Consider the following 13,784-nt stretch of genomic DNA (forward strand, 5'->3'; position numbering starts at 1 on the left):
ATAAACAACCATCCTGTGAAATTTTGCTTTGTCATATCTTCTTCTTTTATCACAGCATGAACAGTTTTGGCAAAATATGACGTTTTTAAACTGATTTAGCATTTTTTAAAGATCCTGCAACGTGCAGGGTGCATACTGTGTAGAGTAACTTGAACCAATGGAGATCTGGAGTGTGGATTACAACGTGTTCATAATCAGGAAAAACACACACACTCTACGCACCATAACACATGGGTGTAACATTATTCACAAAAGTTGATCAAATTTATTGACCACATCCTGCATTCTTTCAGAGCGGCCGAGTAGATTAGAGCCCAGTGTGCTAATAAGGCGGGGAACAACATACGCCTGTGGTATCTGATTATGCCATGTTGGTGCTCCGTATCTCAGGTGCAGTTTTTAGTGCCGGTGGTTCCAGAGTGCTTGCACAAACAAACGTTAGGTGGTGGCCCTGTTTAATGCTGATTAATCAGAGGCAACAAAAGGGCTCATATCTCCACCCGAAAGATCCGATACCAAGTCACCTGTGCAGAAACGTGGTCATCTGAGTAGACAAACACACCGAAACCAGCTCCAGTCAGGCTTGTCAATCATGAATCACATCACCTTTATTCAGTTGCACAAAATATCTATCGTATCTTTTGTTGCCTTCTCGGAGGGCTCTCCGCCGAATCAGTTCTGTGACAAATCGACGCAGATAGGAAGTCATTGGAGAGTTACAGGTGAATTCTGGGTGGATGCCAGAAGTGGCCACACCTCCCTGATTATGGCCAGGAGTGGATTCTTGTGGCCGGTCAGATGTCAGAGACCCGCTGTAGGAGAGAGGTCGCCAGCTGAACGCCATCTGGACATGACGGACTGAGAGTCGGACCTATGTTCTCCAGGTGAGTTAAGACGATTGTAGTTTGTGGGATTCATCTGCAGTTTGAAGATTTCACTCAAAGCTAAGGACATTCAATTGAACTGGACTTGTAACTCTGAGCTTCAACTTTCTGAAAAGTTAGGCGTTCGTCTACCCTTTATGTGTTTCGTCAATTATTAAAAGGCAACTTTCTTCAAAGGGCCAAATCTTTTCAAGTAGGTGAAAATGCCTCAAATGTGAGATCGCGAGTGAGAGGGCACTGTTTCATAGTCGTCCAAATATTTGGAACAGATTCCAGAATATTTGGCTAAATCAAGGTTGATTCTATTCAATACATTTTTTTTATTATTATTATTGTATTTCAAATTGTATTTTTGTATTTTTTAGCACCACAAGCTGAGTTCCAGTTCCGTTATATGTCCCAAACGAGGCAGCTCACACCAAAACTGTCTAGATTAATAACTAGCACGTCTTGTTTTTTCCTCTGGATAACTGCCTGACTCTGTCTTTGTGTATTTGTGGTTTTGTAGATCTCCAGCTTTTAAGAGCTACTAAGTTTAAAGGCCGACATCTGAAGACCGCCCGGTGAAAAGAAGCCAATCAAAGCTGGACTCATGGATTGGAAATTTCTCCAGGGTCTTCTGAGCGGAGTCAACAAATACTCCACCGCCTTCGGACGCATTTGGCTGTCGGTGGTCTTCGTCTTCCGGGTGCTGGTCTTCGTGGTGGCCGCCGAGCGGGTCTGGAGCGACGACCAGGGACACTTCGACTGCAACACCCGCCAGCCGGGTTGCACCAACATCTGCTACGATTACTTCTTCCCCATCTCGCACATCCGCCTCTGGGCTCTGCAGCTCATCTTCGTCACCTGCCCGTCCTTCATGGTGGTGCTGCATGTGGCCTACAGGGAAGAGCGCGAGCGCAAGTACCGAGCCAAGCATGGCGAGGACACCCAGCTGTACGAGAACCCGGGCCAAAAGCACGGCGGCCTGTGGTGGACGTACCTGCTGAGCCTCTTCATCAAGACCACTTTCGAGGTCACTTTTCTCTACCTGCTCCACTATATCTACGACAGCTTCAAGCTGCCCAGGAAGGTCCAGTGTGACGTCAAGCCCTGTCCTAATTTGGTGGACTGCTACATATCCCGGCCCACGGAGAAGACCGTGTTCACCTACTTCATGGTGGGGGCGTCCATCCTGTGTGTGATCCTCAACATCTGCGAGATTTTCTATTTGATTGCTTTCCGGGTGGTGAACCTCAAACACAGAGGAAGCGTCCAGACATCCAGAAGGGTCCACCCGAACATGGACTGTGATGGCTTCAAGCCATCTCTTATATCATAGTAGGGAATTAAGAATTGTTCTGATGCCTCTAATTTACTTACAATAGGGTGATCGTTTTCCCCAAGTGAGGGTATTTTTTTATATAAAAATTCTGTATCATTTTAATATTTTAAATCAATGTATTGCATTTTTTATCAAACATATAATGCTCTGTAATGATACAAGGATTATTATCCCACATGTGTAATAAATATTATAGCACCCCCACCGCCACAAAGCTGAATGATTGTCAAAGAAATCTAAATGAAGCTGTGACCATTGTCGTCACGACAACAACCACACTGTAGGCCTATTTGTTTATTGTTTTCACCTCGAAAAGGATTGTCAAAGCATTGATAAAAAGGTTTTTCAAATAAATATTAAAAGCACAGCATATATGGGTAAGATTTGTTTTCTCCTACTTTAATTGCACCATTGCTCCGCCTGGTGGCAGTAGAGACGCACTACACCGTCATGTGAAGAACGTGAAAGGCAAACATGGCAACGACCCTTTCCAGTGTGTGTGTGTGTGTGTGTGTGTGTGTGTGTGTGTGTGTGTGTGTATGTGTGTATGTGTGTATGTGTGTGCTACTGCAATTCTACAATAAAACAATAATCTTTTTTTTACAGGGGGTCAGCGCAACAAGTATTACAGGTTAATGTCCTTAAGGGAAAAATAAATAAATAAAGTTAAAAAAATATCTTCAATCATGACGATCGATTGATCGCCCCCCCCCCCCCCCCCCCCCCCCCCCAAAAAAAAAAAAAATCAGGGAGGTGCTTACAGGTCTGTATGATTTTCTTACATTCGAAATTCAATAGACAACAGGTAATTAGCAACGTTGGCTTCAAAATAAAGGCACTAAGTGTTTCCCCTTTATTGCATTCACAAGATGTCACGTCACATTCAATAGAAAACGTTTATACGAATTAAAAAAATAAGACAAAAAACGGCAAGAAGAAATTAACTGTCGGCGTTTCCGGAGCATTTTGGGAGGTACAGATGCTACAGCTTTTTAGTCAAACATAATAAGTGTTATTATTTTTCTTCATTCAATCAAACAATGGCTCTATCTTGCCTTGTCTGTGATTGTTGCATGCACATGCCACTTGAGTGATTCACTCTTTGAGAGGAGGAGGTTTTATTTTGAAAAGGTGAAGATGTCATCTTCCGCGTGTCCTGCTGACTGACATTGGAGTGAGAGGCGCTGTTAGTTTGGAGAGAAGAGGGGGAAACGCACATAAGCTCCCACGCGCGCGACTCGCCGCCCATTGAACCGGATGGTGACTCGCAGAGATGGCCGGTGCAGGTGATACTGTCACACTTTCGTTAAATGAACGTAAACTGTACGCGAGTTTGTTTGTTCCAGACCGTCGCGTCGTTCTGGCGGTGTGGCGCACCTGTCCGGGTGGCTCTATGACGTTTCATTACGTCAGGTGTTTAAAAAGCAAACATCTTTTTATATTTTGGTTAATTCTCTTCCTCAAACGTTGATGATGTTTGCTTCCAAGTTCATACAATTTAAAAAGTGTCCAAGTCTGGTGCTGCTAATTAATTACTGTTGTGATCCGGTTTGGTCCACGTGGTTTTATATCTGAGGCTGAACTCTGGTGTGATGTGAGATGCACATTTCATGTGTTTATCTCCGTGAATGTGGAAAATATTAAGATTGTGAGGATGGCAACACACACACACACACACACACACACACACACACACACACACACACACACACACACACACACACACACAGGACAACCTTTCCTGTTCAACAGGACCAACCAATCATTGTTCATATTTATTATCATCAGGTGTCATGCACCATGTTATTTCAGAGGAGTGGATCTGGGTTTGTTTGCTCTTCTACTTTCAGTGTTTGAATGAAAGTTAATTATGCCTTCTAAACTCCCAACAATCTGAATGAATAATAACTCTGCTTGGCGTAGTTGACTCAAACTTAATGTGATTGCTCTGTTTATGGCTAGAAATATGTATTGGTTTGTTTATCTGTAGTTTCACTATTTTGCACTTAACGTCTCAATTAAATGAGAAAATACTTTTCATGTATTGAGTATTTAATTCATCCAGGAGTAAAATACATGAGCATTATGTGGTTAATGACTTTATTTATTTATTGCATTATGAGAATTATTAGGGCTGCCTCCTCTTTAGTCGACTACCTGCTGTTTTGGGATCAGTTGGCTATGATTTCTATAACGAGTTGCACATCTGTGGTAAACATGGGTTTTAAAGTGGTGCTTCTGTGGAGAAACTGTTTTATTAGTGAACAAAATGGTAAGGATGTGTTTGGTTGAGGACAGTCCTCCATGCTCCGCATGTGTGTGTATATATATACATACATACATACATACATACATACATACATACATACATACACACACACACATCCTTATTCTGTTCAACGTGGATTTAGAGTCTTTTGTTTCCAACATGTTGGACAGGTCAGTCTGAACGGCGTGTGCTGTACTTTTATGTGTTCAGCAGCTAATCATTGATGCCCGTGACCTGTCTGCTGTGTGTTTGACCTCGCCGTTGTCTTCCATCGATACGACGTGGATGACATAATGTCACATGGATTTCCTGTTTTTCTACTGTGATTCTGTGTCTCGACGCCCGGAGCATTACAGTTACGGGCTTCTCCTCTTCCTCCTCCTCTTCCTCAGGATTATGTTGTGCCAGCCTGGAGGAGCCCCAGACCCTGATGAAGATGGGTCTGAGCATGGTCCTCGTAGGTCACGTCAACTTCCTGTTGGGGGCGCTGGTGCATGGCGTGGTGCTCAGACACATCAACCTCCACAAGCAGGCCCGCGCCATGGAGTACGCCATCTCCAACGTGGTGGCGCTCGCCTCCGGCCTTGTTGTGAGTGCACGGTTCTTCAGGGGTTCTGCAACGGCAAGAAGGGAACGTGACGGAGGAAACCGTCCTCCACTTTATTTCTTATAGAACACAAACAAACCGTAAAGAAATAGCATTTTATTATCACTCGTCTCAGAGTTTGTAAATGGCAAGTGGTGGGATTTCCCATCAGGACGGAGGTCGCTCCCTGCAGACCATGAATGCATCTAAATATGAACCGAGAACTGATCATAAAGCACTGCAGAAACCTTCATATAAAAATCTGTATTGTTTGGGGCCATTAGGCCTGAAACACTTTTTATGTACATAGTAAATATGCATAACGGATATTTGTAATTCTCCCTTTTTAAAAATGCAGAAAATGGTTGTTTGAAGCCGTCACAGATTGATGTGATAATCTCACATTGATAATTTCAATCACTAATATGAGTTAGATGTCCTACAGAGTCATATTTCTAATTCTATTTTTCCCTTTTTAAAACCACGTCCAAAGCACACAGACGTACTTAGAGACATATTTGACATATTTGCAATGTGGTGTTGAGAGAAGCCTAGTTCGACTCTCCCTGTGTTGAGTTTATGGTTACAATTGGATAATTCTGAATATTATTTTCAACTGTCCTGTCTTTGTCTCTGCAGGGAATCGTCGTTGGCATTCTGGCTATTGTTCTGTCTAAAAACAGGAAGAGCAGAGGCCTGGTTAGTATCATGGAGCCTTCTCCTGGCGTCTTTGTTCCGTCTACGTGCACGCTCGTCTTTTTCATATGGACACTGAACCCTCAACTTTAGTTTCCGTCTCTCGTCGCCCACTTTGAGCTCCGGCATGTCGCCTCGGGGGTCTGTCTGTCTGTCTGTCTGTCTGTCTCTCTGTCTCTCTGTCTCTCTGTCTCTCTGTCTCTCTGTCTCCGGTCATGCAGAACGTTGTTTACTCAGTCAGCTGTTGTGCTGCTCCGACGGGACTGGTGAGGTGAACAGAATGAGTAAGTGCGGGCGTGCAAACCTGCCGTGATAAAAAACAAAAAAAAACAAAAAAACACTCCCCATTTCCTTTTGTTAGCGACGGCAACTGTGAACTGGGCAATCTCCTCTCCCTCGTCGTTATCTCGCCAGTCATCCAGGCATCCCATTGCATGAGTAACGAGGAACGGCAGCACTCCCTTTTTCACAGTAACACAGCTTCTAATCTCTCTCTCTCTTGCCTCGCATCATCTCTTGTTCTTATTATCGAGTTTCGACTCGGCCGACTTCACAAAGTGTCTCACCTTCTGTAAACGTTTTAAAGGATCGGTCCACTCCCAATATGTCGTTGATTATTGCTCGTAGACGTCGTGTCTCGCGCTTCGGCACTGGTAAGAATTTGGTCGTCAAAGGTCACTGTGACATCCCAAAGTCCATCCATAACTCAATGATTGATATCCTGACGATCAAAACGTCGCACAATATGTCTCGTAGGATTATCTGTCGTGACTTTTTAGGATGGACGTGGATGTAAATCGCAGCGCGACCGGATGGCGGAAACATATTTTGCATGAATTCTTTCAAGTTGAGCCCTTTTAACTTATAAAATGAGTTCTAATTGAATTAATAAATATCAATTTCTTTGTATTTTTATATCCAAATCCTGTGAAACTAAAATATGATGGATGCTTACATCAGCTAGGACCATCCAATTTATATCGGATAATAATAATGAAACACTTAGAAATCCGTCACGGTACAGAAATGCTGATTCAGCCAACTTCGGTGGAAAGTAAAATGTTTTTCATGTGCTTCCATATCTCATGTTTTCCTGCTTTCTCTTTATTCTCCACACATCAACCGACGTTTTCCCCTCTGCTCCTCCCACAGACGTGGTCGCTCTTCGCCGTCGCTCTGGCTGCCGCTCTCATGGGGGCGGCCTCGGCCGTCGGCCTCTTCGTGTCCGTGGTGAGGACCGTTATTCACGGTGGGCGGAGCCTCCTGACTCACTGCCGCTTCCCCGACGCCATCGGCTACTCCAGCATCACCAACGAGTGCCCTTTTGACCCCACGCGCATCTATGTGAGTGCATCGGCGTGTGCGTGACCTTTCTTCCCTGCAGCGGCCGTGCCATGAACACAGGGAGAGGCGGGGCGTCGCGGTGGCGTGCTGCGTGATGTGGGAGAAGAAGAGGGGAGCGGGCGTCCCTTCTGTCACTCAGTCGGTCACATTGTGCAGCCGGTGGTGACCTGACCCCTGTCGGTCCACTTCAGGGTCTGTCCTGGTCCAGCGTGCCAGATGGACTGTCAGGCCGGCTCAGCTTCACAGCTGCAGCCACACGTCAGCGCCACGTTGGCATTTTAGCACGGCTAGTCGTCGACAATTTGACAGTTCAGTGACCTTTTGTGTTAAGCTGGATTTACAGTCGATGTAGGGCTTAATGCCGGTCGCACCGTAAATACATGCTGCGCGGCTTTTGGGTGAAAGGTCAGTGTCAGATTGCAGCCAGGAAGGTCACGGACACAGCTGAAGACTGATGGACGACCACCACGGCAGTTCATTAACTCTGTGACACGGGCGATATGAGCCACAATATTATCCAGATAATCATCAACTTATGCTTAAAACCCTTAGAATGGCACTTAAACATACTGGTATTAAATATCGATTATCCACATAATTAAATCCACCTCCATCAAGGTAAAATACAAATCTGGGAGCGTCCCATCCCCAGTCAGGCCGTTACTCAGACGCCTGCTGTCATGCTGCGTTTCAACACGCTCCGTCATCAGAGACACTCACAGTAACAAACCATGAGAGTTACCTGTCTGTCTCTACATGTCAGCCCCTGATAGACGGGTTACCTGTGTTAGGGAACTAGCAGGAGCAGATTTGGTTATCAACAGATAATTATTAATATCAATATAATTACGATGTGCTTGAGTCCGTCCTGTGCAGTGGTGGCGCTTCTTGATGCACCGGCGGCGACGGGCTATGGTTCGCAAGTCCTCGTGCAGCAACGGAGGGTGCGACGAGAGGCGGCGATCTCCTGTTGTAGCGGTGTGCTACGGTGAAGAGGAGGGTGGAAGGGAAAGTTTTAAGGTGGACGCCGGCTTTTATATCTCACCCCCTGGGGTCCCTGGGATTGTCAGCCAATAGGGCACCAGAGTTGGTGTGACGTCACACTTCACACCTTAGTGAGAAGTAAAACGAGATGGAGGTTTGGGGGTTGTAGTTCTTTCATCTCCTTCCTTTGTTCTGACCGCATGTGAATGCTTTTTGGCCTCTGTGCAGGCCGCTCTTTGTTCTCTTTGGTGAGGTCCCAACATTCGTCTCTACATGTCTCCCTGTGATAGACTGGTTACCTGTCTGTCTCTACATGTCTCCCTGTGATAGACTGGTTACCTGTCTGTCTCTACATGTCTCCCTGTGATAGACTGGTTACCTGTCTGTCTCTACATGTCAGCCCTGTGATAGACTGGTTACCTGTCTGTCTCTACATGTCTCCCTGTGATAGACTGGTCACCTGTCTGTCTCTACATGTCTCCCTGTGATAGACTGGTTACCTGTCTGTCTCTACATGTCTCCCTGTGATAGACTGGTCACCTGTCTGTCTCTACATGTCTCCCTGTGATAGACTGGTTACCTGTCTGTCTCTACATGTCAGCCCTGTGATAGACTGGTTACCTGTCTGTCTCTACATGTCTCCCTGTGATAGACTGGTTACCTGTCTGTCTCTACATGTCTCCCTGTGATAGACTGGTTACCTGTCTGTCTCTACATGTCAGCCCTGTGATAGACTGGTTACCTGTCTGTCTCTACATGTCAGCCCTGTGATAGACTGGTTACCTGTCTGTCTCTACATGTCAGCCCTGTGATAGACTGGTTACCTGTCTGTCTCTACACGTCAGCCCTGTGATAGACTGGTTACCTGTCTGTCTCTACATGTCGGCCCTGTGATAGACTGGTTACCTGTCTGTCTCTACATGTCAGCTTTGTGATAGACTGGTTACCTGTCTGTCTCTACATGTCTCCCTGTGATAGACTGGTTACCTGTCTGTCTCTACACGTCAGCCCTGTGATAGACTGGTTACCTGTCTGTCTCTACATGTCGGCCCTGTGATAGACTGGTTACCTGTCTGTCTCTACATGTCAGCTTTGTGATAGACTGGTTACCTGTCTGTCTCTACATGTCAGCCCTGTGATAGACTGGTTACCTGTATGTCTCTACACGTCAGCCCTGTGATAGACTGGTTACCTGTCTGTCTCTACATGTCTCCCTGTGATAGACTGGTTACCTGTCTGTCTCTACATGTCTCCCTGTTATAGACTGGTTACCTGTCTGTCTCTACATGTCAGCCTTGTGATAGACTGGTTACCTGTCTGTCTCTACATGTCAGCCCTGTGATAGACTGGTTACCTGTCTGTCTCTACACGTCAGCCCTGTGATAGACTGGTTACCTGTCTGTCTCTACATGTCAGCCCTGTGATAGACTGGTTACCTGTCTGTCTCTACACGTCAGCCCTGTGATAGACTGGTTACCTGTCTGTCTCTACATGTCAGCCCTGTGATAGACTGGTTACCTGTCTGTCTCTACACGTCAGCCCTGTGATAGACTGGTTACCTGTCTGTCTCTACATGTCAGCCCTGTGATAGACTGGTTACCTGTCTGTCTGCCAGCCCCCTAATAGCCCCATTTTGCTATTTTATTTGATCTTGACTCTAAAATGTTTATTACAACATTGGCTGTGCTTTTGTAGATTTGGCAATTGCTCCTATAAATATTAAAAACAGAATGTGAAACTGGGATAAAGAGGCAGTAAGATGACCAGGTTATCCAAACTTTTTGCTGAAAATACAATTTTATTGAACAGTAATATTCCCACCCAATCGGTTCAGTTTTCCAGAAATTATTGTATTATAATATGTATTATTTGTGTCATTGTTTGGTTGTTTTTACCTCAAAGTAAAGTTTTAAACTGATGAAATTATAATAAACCAGATTTATCTTTTAGTCAGAAACTCAGTAACTAACTTTGCAGTCCACTGAGACTGCAGCCCAAGCTGTTGCCCATCAGTAGGGGAAATTCCAATATCGCTGCCTCACGGCCCATTATGTGTTTTGGTCTTCTGGTTCTGATATTCATAGCGTGCTGCTCAGAGGCTCGAATGGTGGTTATTTTTTGTGCTTCCTGCATATTTTATTACGAATTCCACCCAAAAACCTCCAAACTTGGGACTATTAACATTCATTCTCTTTGTAGTCGTGAAGTCAGCATGCAACATTTCTTTGAATTCCCTCCTGTGCACGTTCACTTTGATACATTCTGCTGTGCATGTTTTATTCACATGCTGACTCTCCCGTGTCTGTGCTCCACAGCCGTCTGAGGGAAAATAAGGTTCTGTATCACATCACTCTCCACAATGCAACCCTGCTGGTCTTGCCTCAGATTGTGTTCTTTGTGGTCCAGCTGGTGGCTGCCGCTAACTCCACTTCTCTGTCCCTCCCCCAGAGTACCACTCTGATCCTTTGGGTGCCTCTGATCGTGACTTGTGTCATCCAGATGGTGTTTTCGGCGCGGTGCTCTGCCGTCTGTGTTTCCTTCCTGGGTCTGCCTTGCTGCCCGAACAGGAAGAGAACCGGGGACTACGGGAGATCGGTGAGATTTCCAACCGATGTAAGAATCGGTTTGCACGTGTAGAAATTATATCATAACACACTTACTGGATAATTAATGCAAAAGTCTGTACAAGATTTATTTTTTGTGTACTCAAATGTCAAAGTCAAAAAAGTCAAAAGTCAAATCCGCCAAGAAGCCATCACACGATTTAGATTCATTAAATCAGTTTGATTTAATATAAATTATAAAATTCATATCGCTTTATTCAAATTGAGGACTTTGGGGGGAAAAAAAAAGATTTTCTTTGAAAGTCAGTTTTTTTTTATCATCGGACCAAATGGCTAATGATTTATTTTTGTGTAGATCAATGTGGTGAGGCCCCTGGAGGAGGCTGCTCCCTCTCGTTACAGCAAACCTCCAACCCACTACACTGAACCTCCTAGGAGCCACTGCGAACCTCCAAGATGGAATACCGAACCCCCAAGACGGGATACCGAACCTCCGAGACGGGATACCGAACCCCCGAGACGGAATACCGAACCTCCGAGATGGGATACCGAACCTCCGAGACATCAGCGCAGGCCTCCTCCCTGTCCACAGCATCTTCCCCCTCAGCATCGGAGTCTTCCTCCCTCGGAGAGACGACCTCTTCGCCAGCCGCACAGAGGACGGGCAAACAGAGACGGGCAAGAAACGAGTGATGGCGGCCAGCAAAGAGCGCCGGAGGAGCACCGGCTGCTGGAGAGGGGCGCGCTGGATAGGTCCAGCTTCTGGATTTAGTGCTGTGAGAGCGACCAGCTACACTACTTGGATTCAAACGTCATAATTGCAACCCTGCTGTTCTGTCAGTACTTCTAAACTATGAATCATCTGGAGATGTTTTATTTAGCAGCGCTGATGTATGAATATCCCGAGGCTCCGGCTATTTGCACAGTGTGCCGGTTATGTCTGTTCTCGTATTTCTGCACTTAATGAGGCTCAAATTATTCACATTGGGATCGACTGATGAGGCAAATCAAGGACTCATTTGGAGTTGAAAGAATAGTTTCTCAGCTTGGGAACTTTTGCTTTCACTCACACTTAGCCAGCAAAACAATTAGCATGGCTATCCAAACCGAGCAGGAAATCTAAAACTCACTAATCTACATGTTACATCCTGTTTATGTAATCTGTAGAGAACGTGTAGGGGTTTACAGGGATTATATGCCGGACTATTTCTTAGCTGGGAGCAGCAGGTCTTGTCTTTTCTGCTCGTTAAAAGCTTGTTAATTAACATTCTGGTTCCCATTTGATTCATTCGTACACAGACAGAAATGTGAAGACGACAAGTCCATTTCTCACAGTGACTCCAGGAAGTCCCTGCTTGTCCCCAGGACACGGTTACAGCACATTATTTAACTTCCTGTTTAAACAAACTTGTCATTTTGACGCGGCTGTTCCGATGTTCCGAGGGTCCTGTGTGAGAACCTGTTCTCATTCAAAACTCTCTTTCTGAAAGTTAAATTAATGTGTGTTATCAACTGAATATTGAACCGGGGAACATATGGCACTGTGGGAACACAGTACCCTTGGAACATGGGACTCTAGTGTGTATTCTATATAAAATGTGTATTTCCCACAAAGTGGAACTTTTCTTTTAAGGATGGAGTTGACACGTATAATGGAGGCATGAACACTAGAACTAGAAAGTGAAGACATTCAGCAAACAGAGTTGTGAGTTTGTTTACGTCAAGGGTGGAGCCTCCGGTTTGCCAGTAAATGAAAATCAAGCATGTGTGAATCGTGTGTCTGTTTTTAGGTCAAGAGAAACCAACGCTGCAAGGTTTTTGTATTTATTACGACGGGTAAAGTCGGCGCTTAAATAAAGTTTTTATTCAAAGTGATGCATCCGTTGTGTGCATTTTGTGGCTGAACTCCTCAGGGAAAACATTTCAGTTTTTAACACTCAAACACACAATGGTGATATTCAGCCATCAGACCAGATGTTTGTCATGTCCTTGGGGAAACCCTTTTTTTTTAATGCGTTCCTTACATCCTTAATGACCAGGAATGAGGAAACAGTCCACACGTGCAGCTTTGAAACACAAAGGTATATTTCAATTTCAGGTCCAACAGAACAAACATGACATCCTCATGTGAGGTTTTCATGCAACAGAAAATAGGAAGCAAGGAAAGGGAGTTTGGGAAGGAAGGAACGAAAGAAAGAAGGTGGTGTATTTATATAACACAAGAGTTCATCAGAGGCAGAGAGAATAGAAAAGGGTTAAACTGCAGTAGAGCAGGAGGGTATCAACTGTTGTTCCTTATCCTACCAGCAGAAGACACTATAGGATCCCCAAAGCAAAGAGGTGGTCTGGTCAGGATGCAAACATCTCCTACAAGTCAGGTCAGTCCTAATGTCTGTGGATGCACCAGCACAGCTCTCATTGGTCGTCCACTTTGCCAACAACTGCACGCGGTCATTCACGTTGTGAGGTAGTGAAATGTTGGCCAACACACACTCGGTTAAGTCTGGTATCCCGGCTCTTCTCTAACTAGCTAAAGAAATATTTGTCACTCCGTTGAAGGCGGAGTGGGTTTGAACTCAGCATCGCCTTCTAATGTGTAAATTGAAGCCCGTCTCAGCCTCCTTCAGCTTGCTCAAGCACCAAGCATTGGTCTGGATTTTAATGAAGCGTTTCAGTGTCGCAATTTCAAAAAGGATTTTCTAACCTGAGAATAAAATTATGGAGAGTACTGAACCTTGGAGGTTGGAACTAATCCGAACAGTTTTATATACCTTATATACCTGCCTTGGGACTACGGCTGAAATTTAGCAGTTATGCTAAGTCCGGCGCATTTACACTGACGCTTAAGGCATCAATGTTGATGAATGTGCATTGTCCCAACTCAATAAATAAAGAAATGAAATGAAATGAAATATATTTGGGGAATGGGCTAAATCTATGACAATATAATGTGTTTTATAAACTCATGTGTTTTGAGTGCAAATTTGAAAAGTAACTAAATGTAGTGCAGTAAAAGGTGCTCCATCTCCATCTGAAATGCAGTCCAGTGGAAGTATAAAGTAGCAGGGAATGAAAAAACTCACTAGTATTGCACTTGATGAGTCCAGGAATTGAGAAAATGTATTTAGTTCCA

At 44.8% G+C, this 13,784-nt stretch overlaps 2 protein-coding genes across 4 annotated transcripts; both read left to right on the forward strand.

Annotated features, from left to right (window-relative positions):
* Positions 1 to 1,476: 1,476 nt before the first annotated feature.
* On the forward strand, positions 1,477 to 2,205 carry LOC311028037 (gap junction beta-3 protein-like; the record flags this gene model as incomplete). The annotated part of the gene is made up of 1 exon (XM_084032306.1): positions 1,477 to 2,205. The coding sequence occupies one exon, from the start codon at positions 1,477 to 1,479 to the stop codon at positions 2,203 to 2,205; it is 729 nt and encodes a 242-aa protein (XP_083888432.1).
* Positions 2,206 to 3,365: 1,160 nt separating this feature from the next.
* LOC311027623 (keratinocyte-associated protein 3-like) lies at positions 3,366 to 12,526 on the forward strand. 3 transcript variants are annotated; one of them, XM_084031721.1, is made up of 6 exons: positions 3,366 to 3,494; positions 4,870 to 5,066; positions 5,703 to 5,762; positions 6,912 to 7,103; positions 10,536 to 10,682; positions 11,007 to 12,526. In XM_084031721.1, the coding sequence occupies exons 1-6, from the start codon at positions 3,482 to 3,484 to the stop codon at positions 11,421 to 11,423; spliced, it is 1,026 nt and encodes a 341-aa protein (XP_083887847.1). In that variant the 5' UTR covers positions 3,366 to 3,481; the 3' UTR covers positions 11,424 to 12,526. The 3 variants fall into 3 exon arrangements, with proteins under 3 accessions (XP_083887847.1, XP_083887848.1, XP_083887849.1); XM_084031722.1 differs by having other exon boundaries at positions 10,587 to 10,682; XM_084031723.1 differs by lacking the exon at positions 11,007 to 12,526 and having other exon boundaries at positions 10,403 to 10,676.
* Positions 12,527 to 13,784: the final 1,258 nt, after the last annotated feature.

The sequence above is a fragment of the Eutrigla gurnardus genome (genome assembly GCF_963514095.1).
Source record: "Eutrigla gurnardus genome assembly, chromosome: 17".
Classification (NCBI taxonomy): domain Eukaryota; kingdom Metazoa; phylum Chordata; class Actinopteri; order Perciformes; family Triglidae; genus Eutrigla; species Eutrigla gurnardus.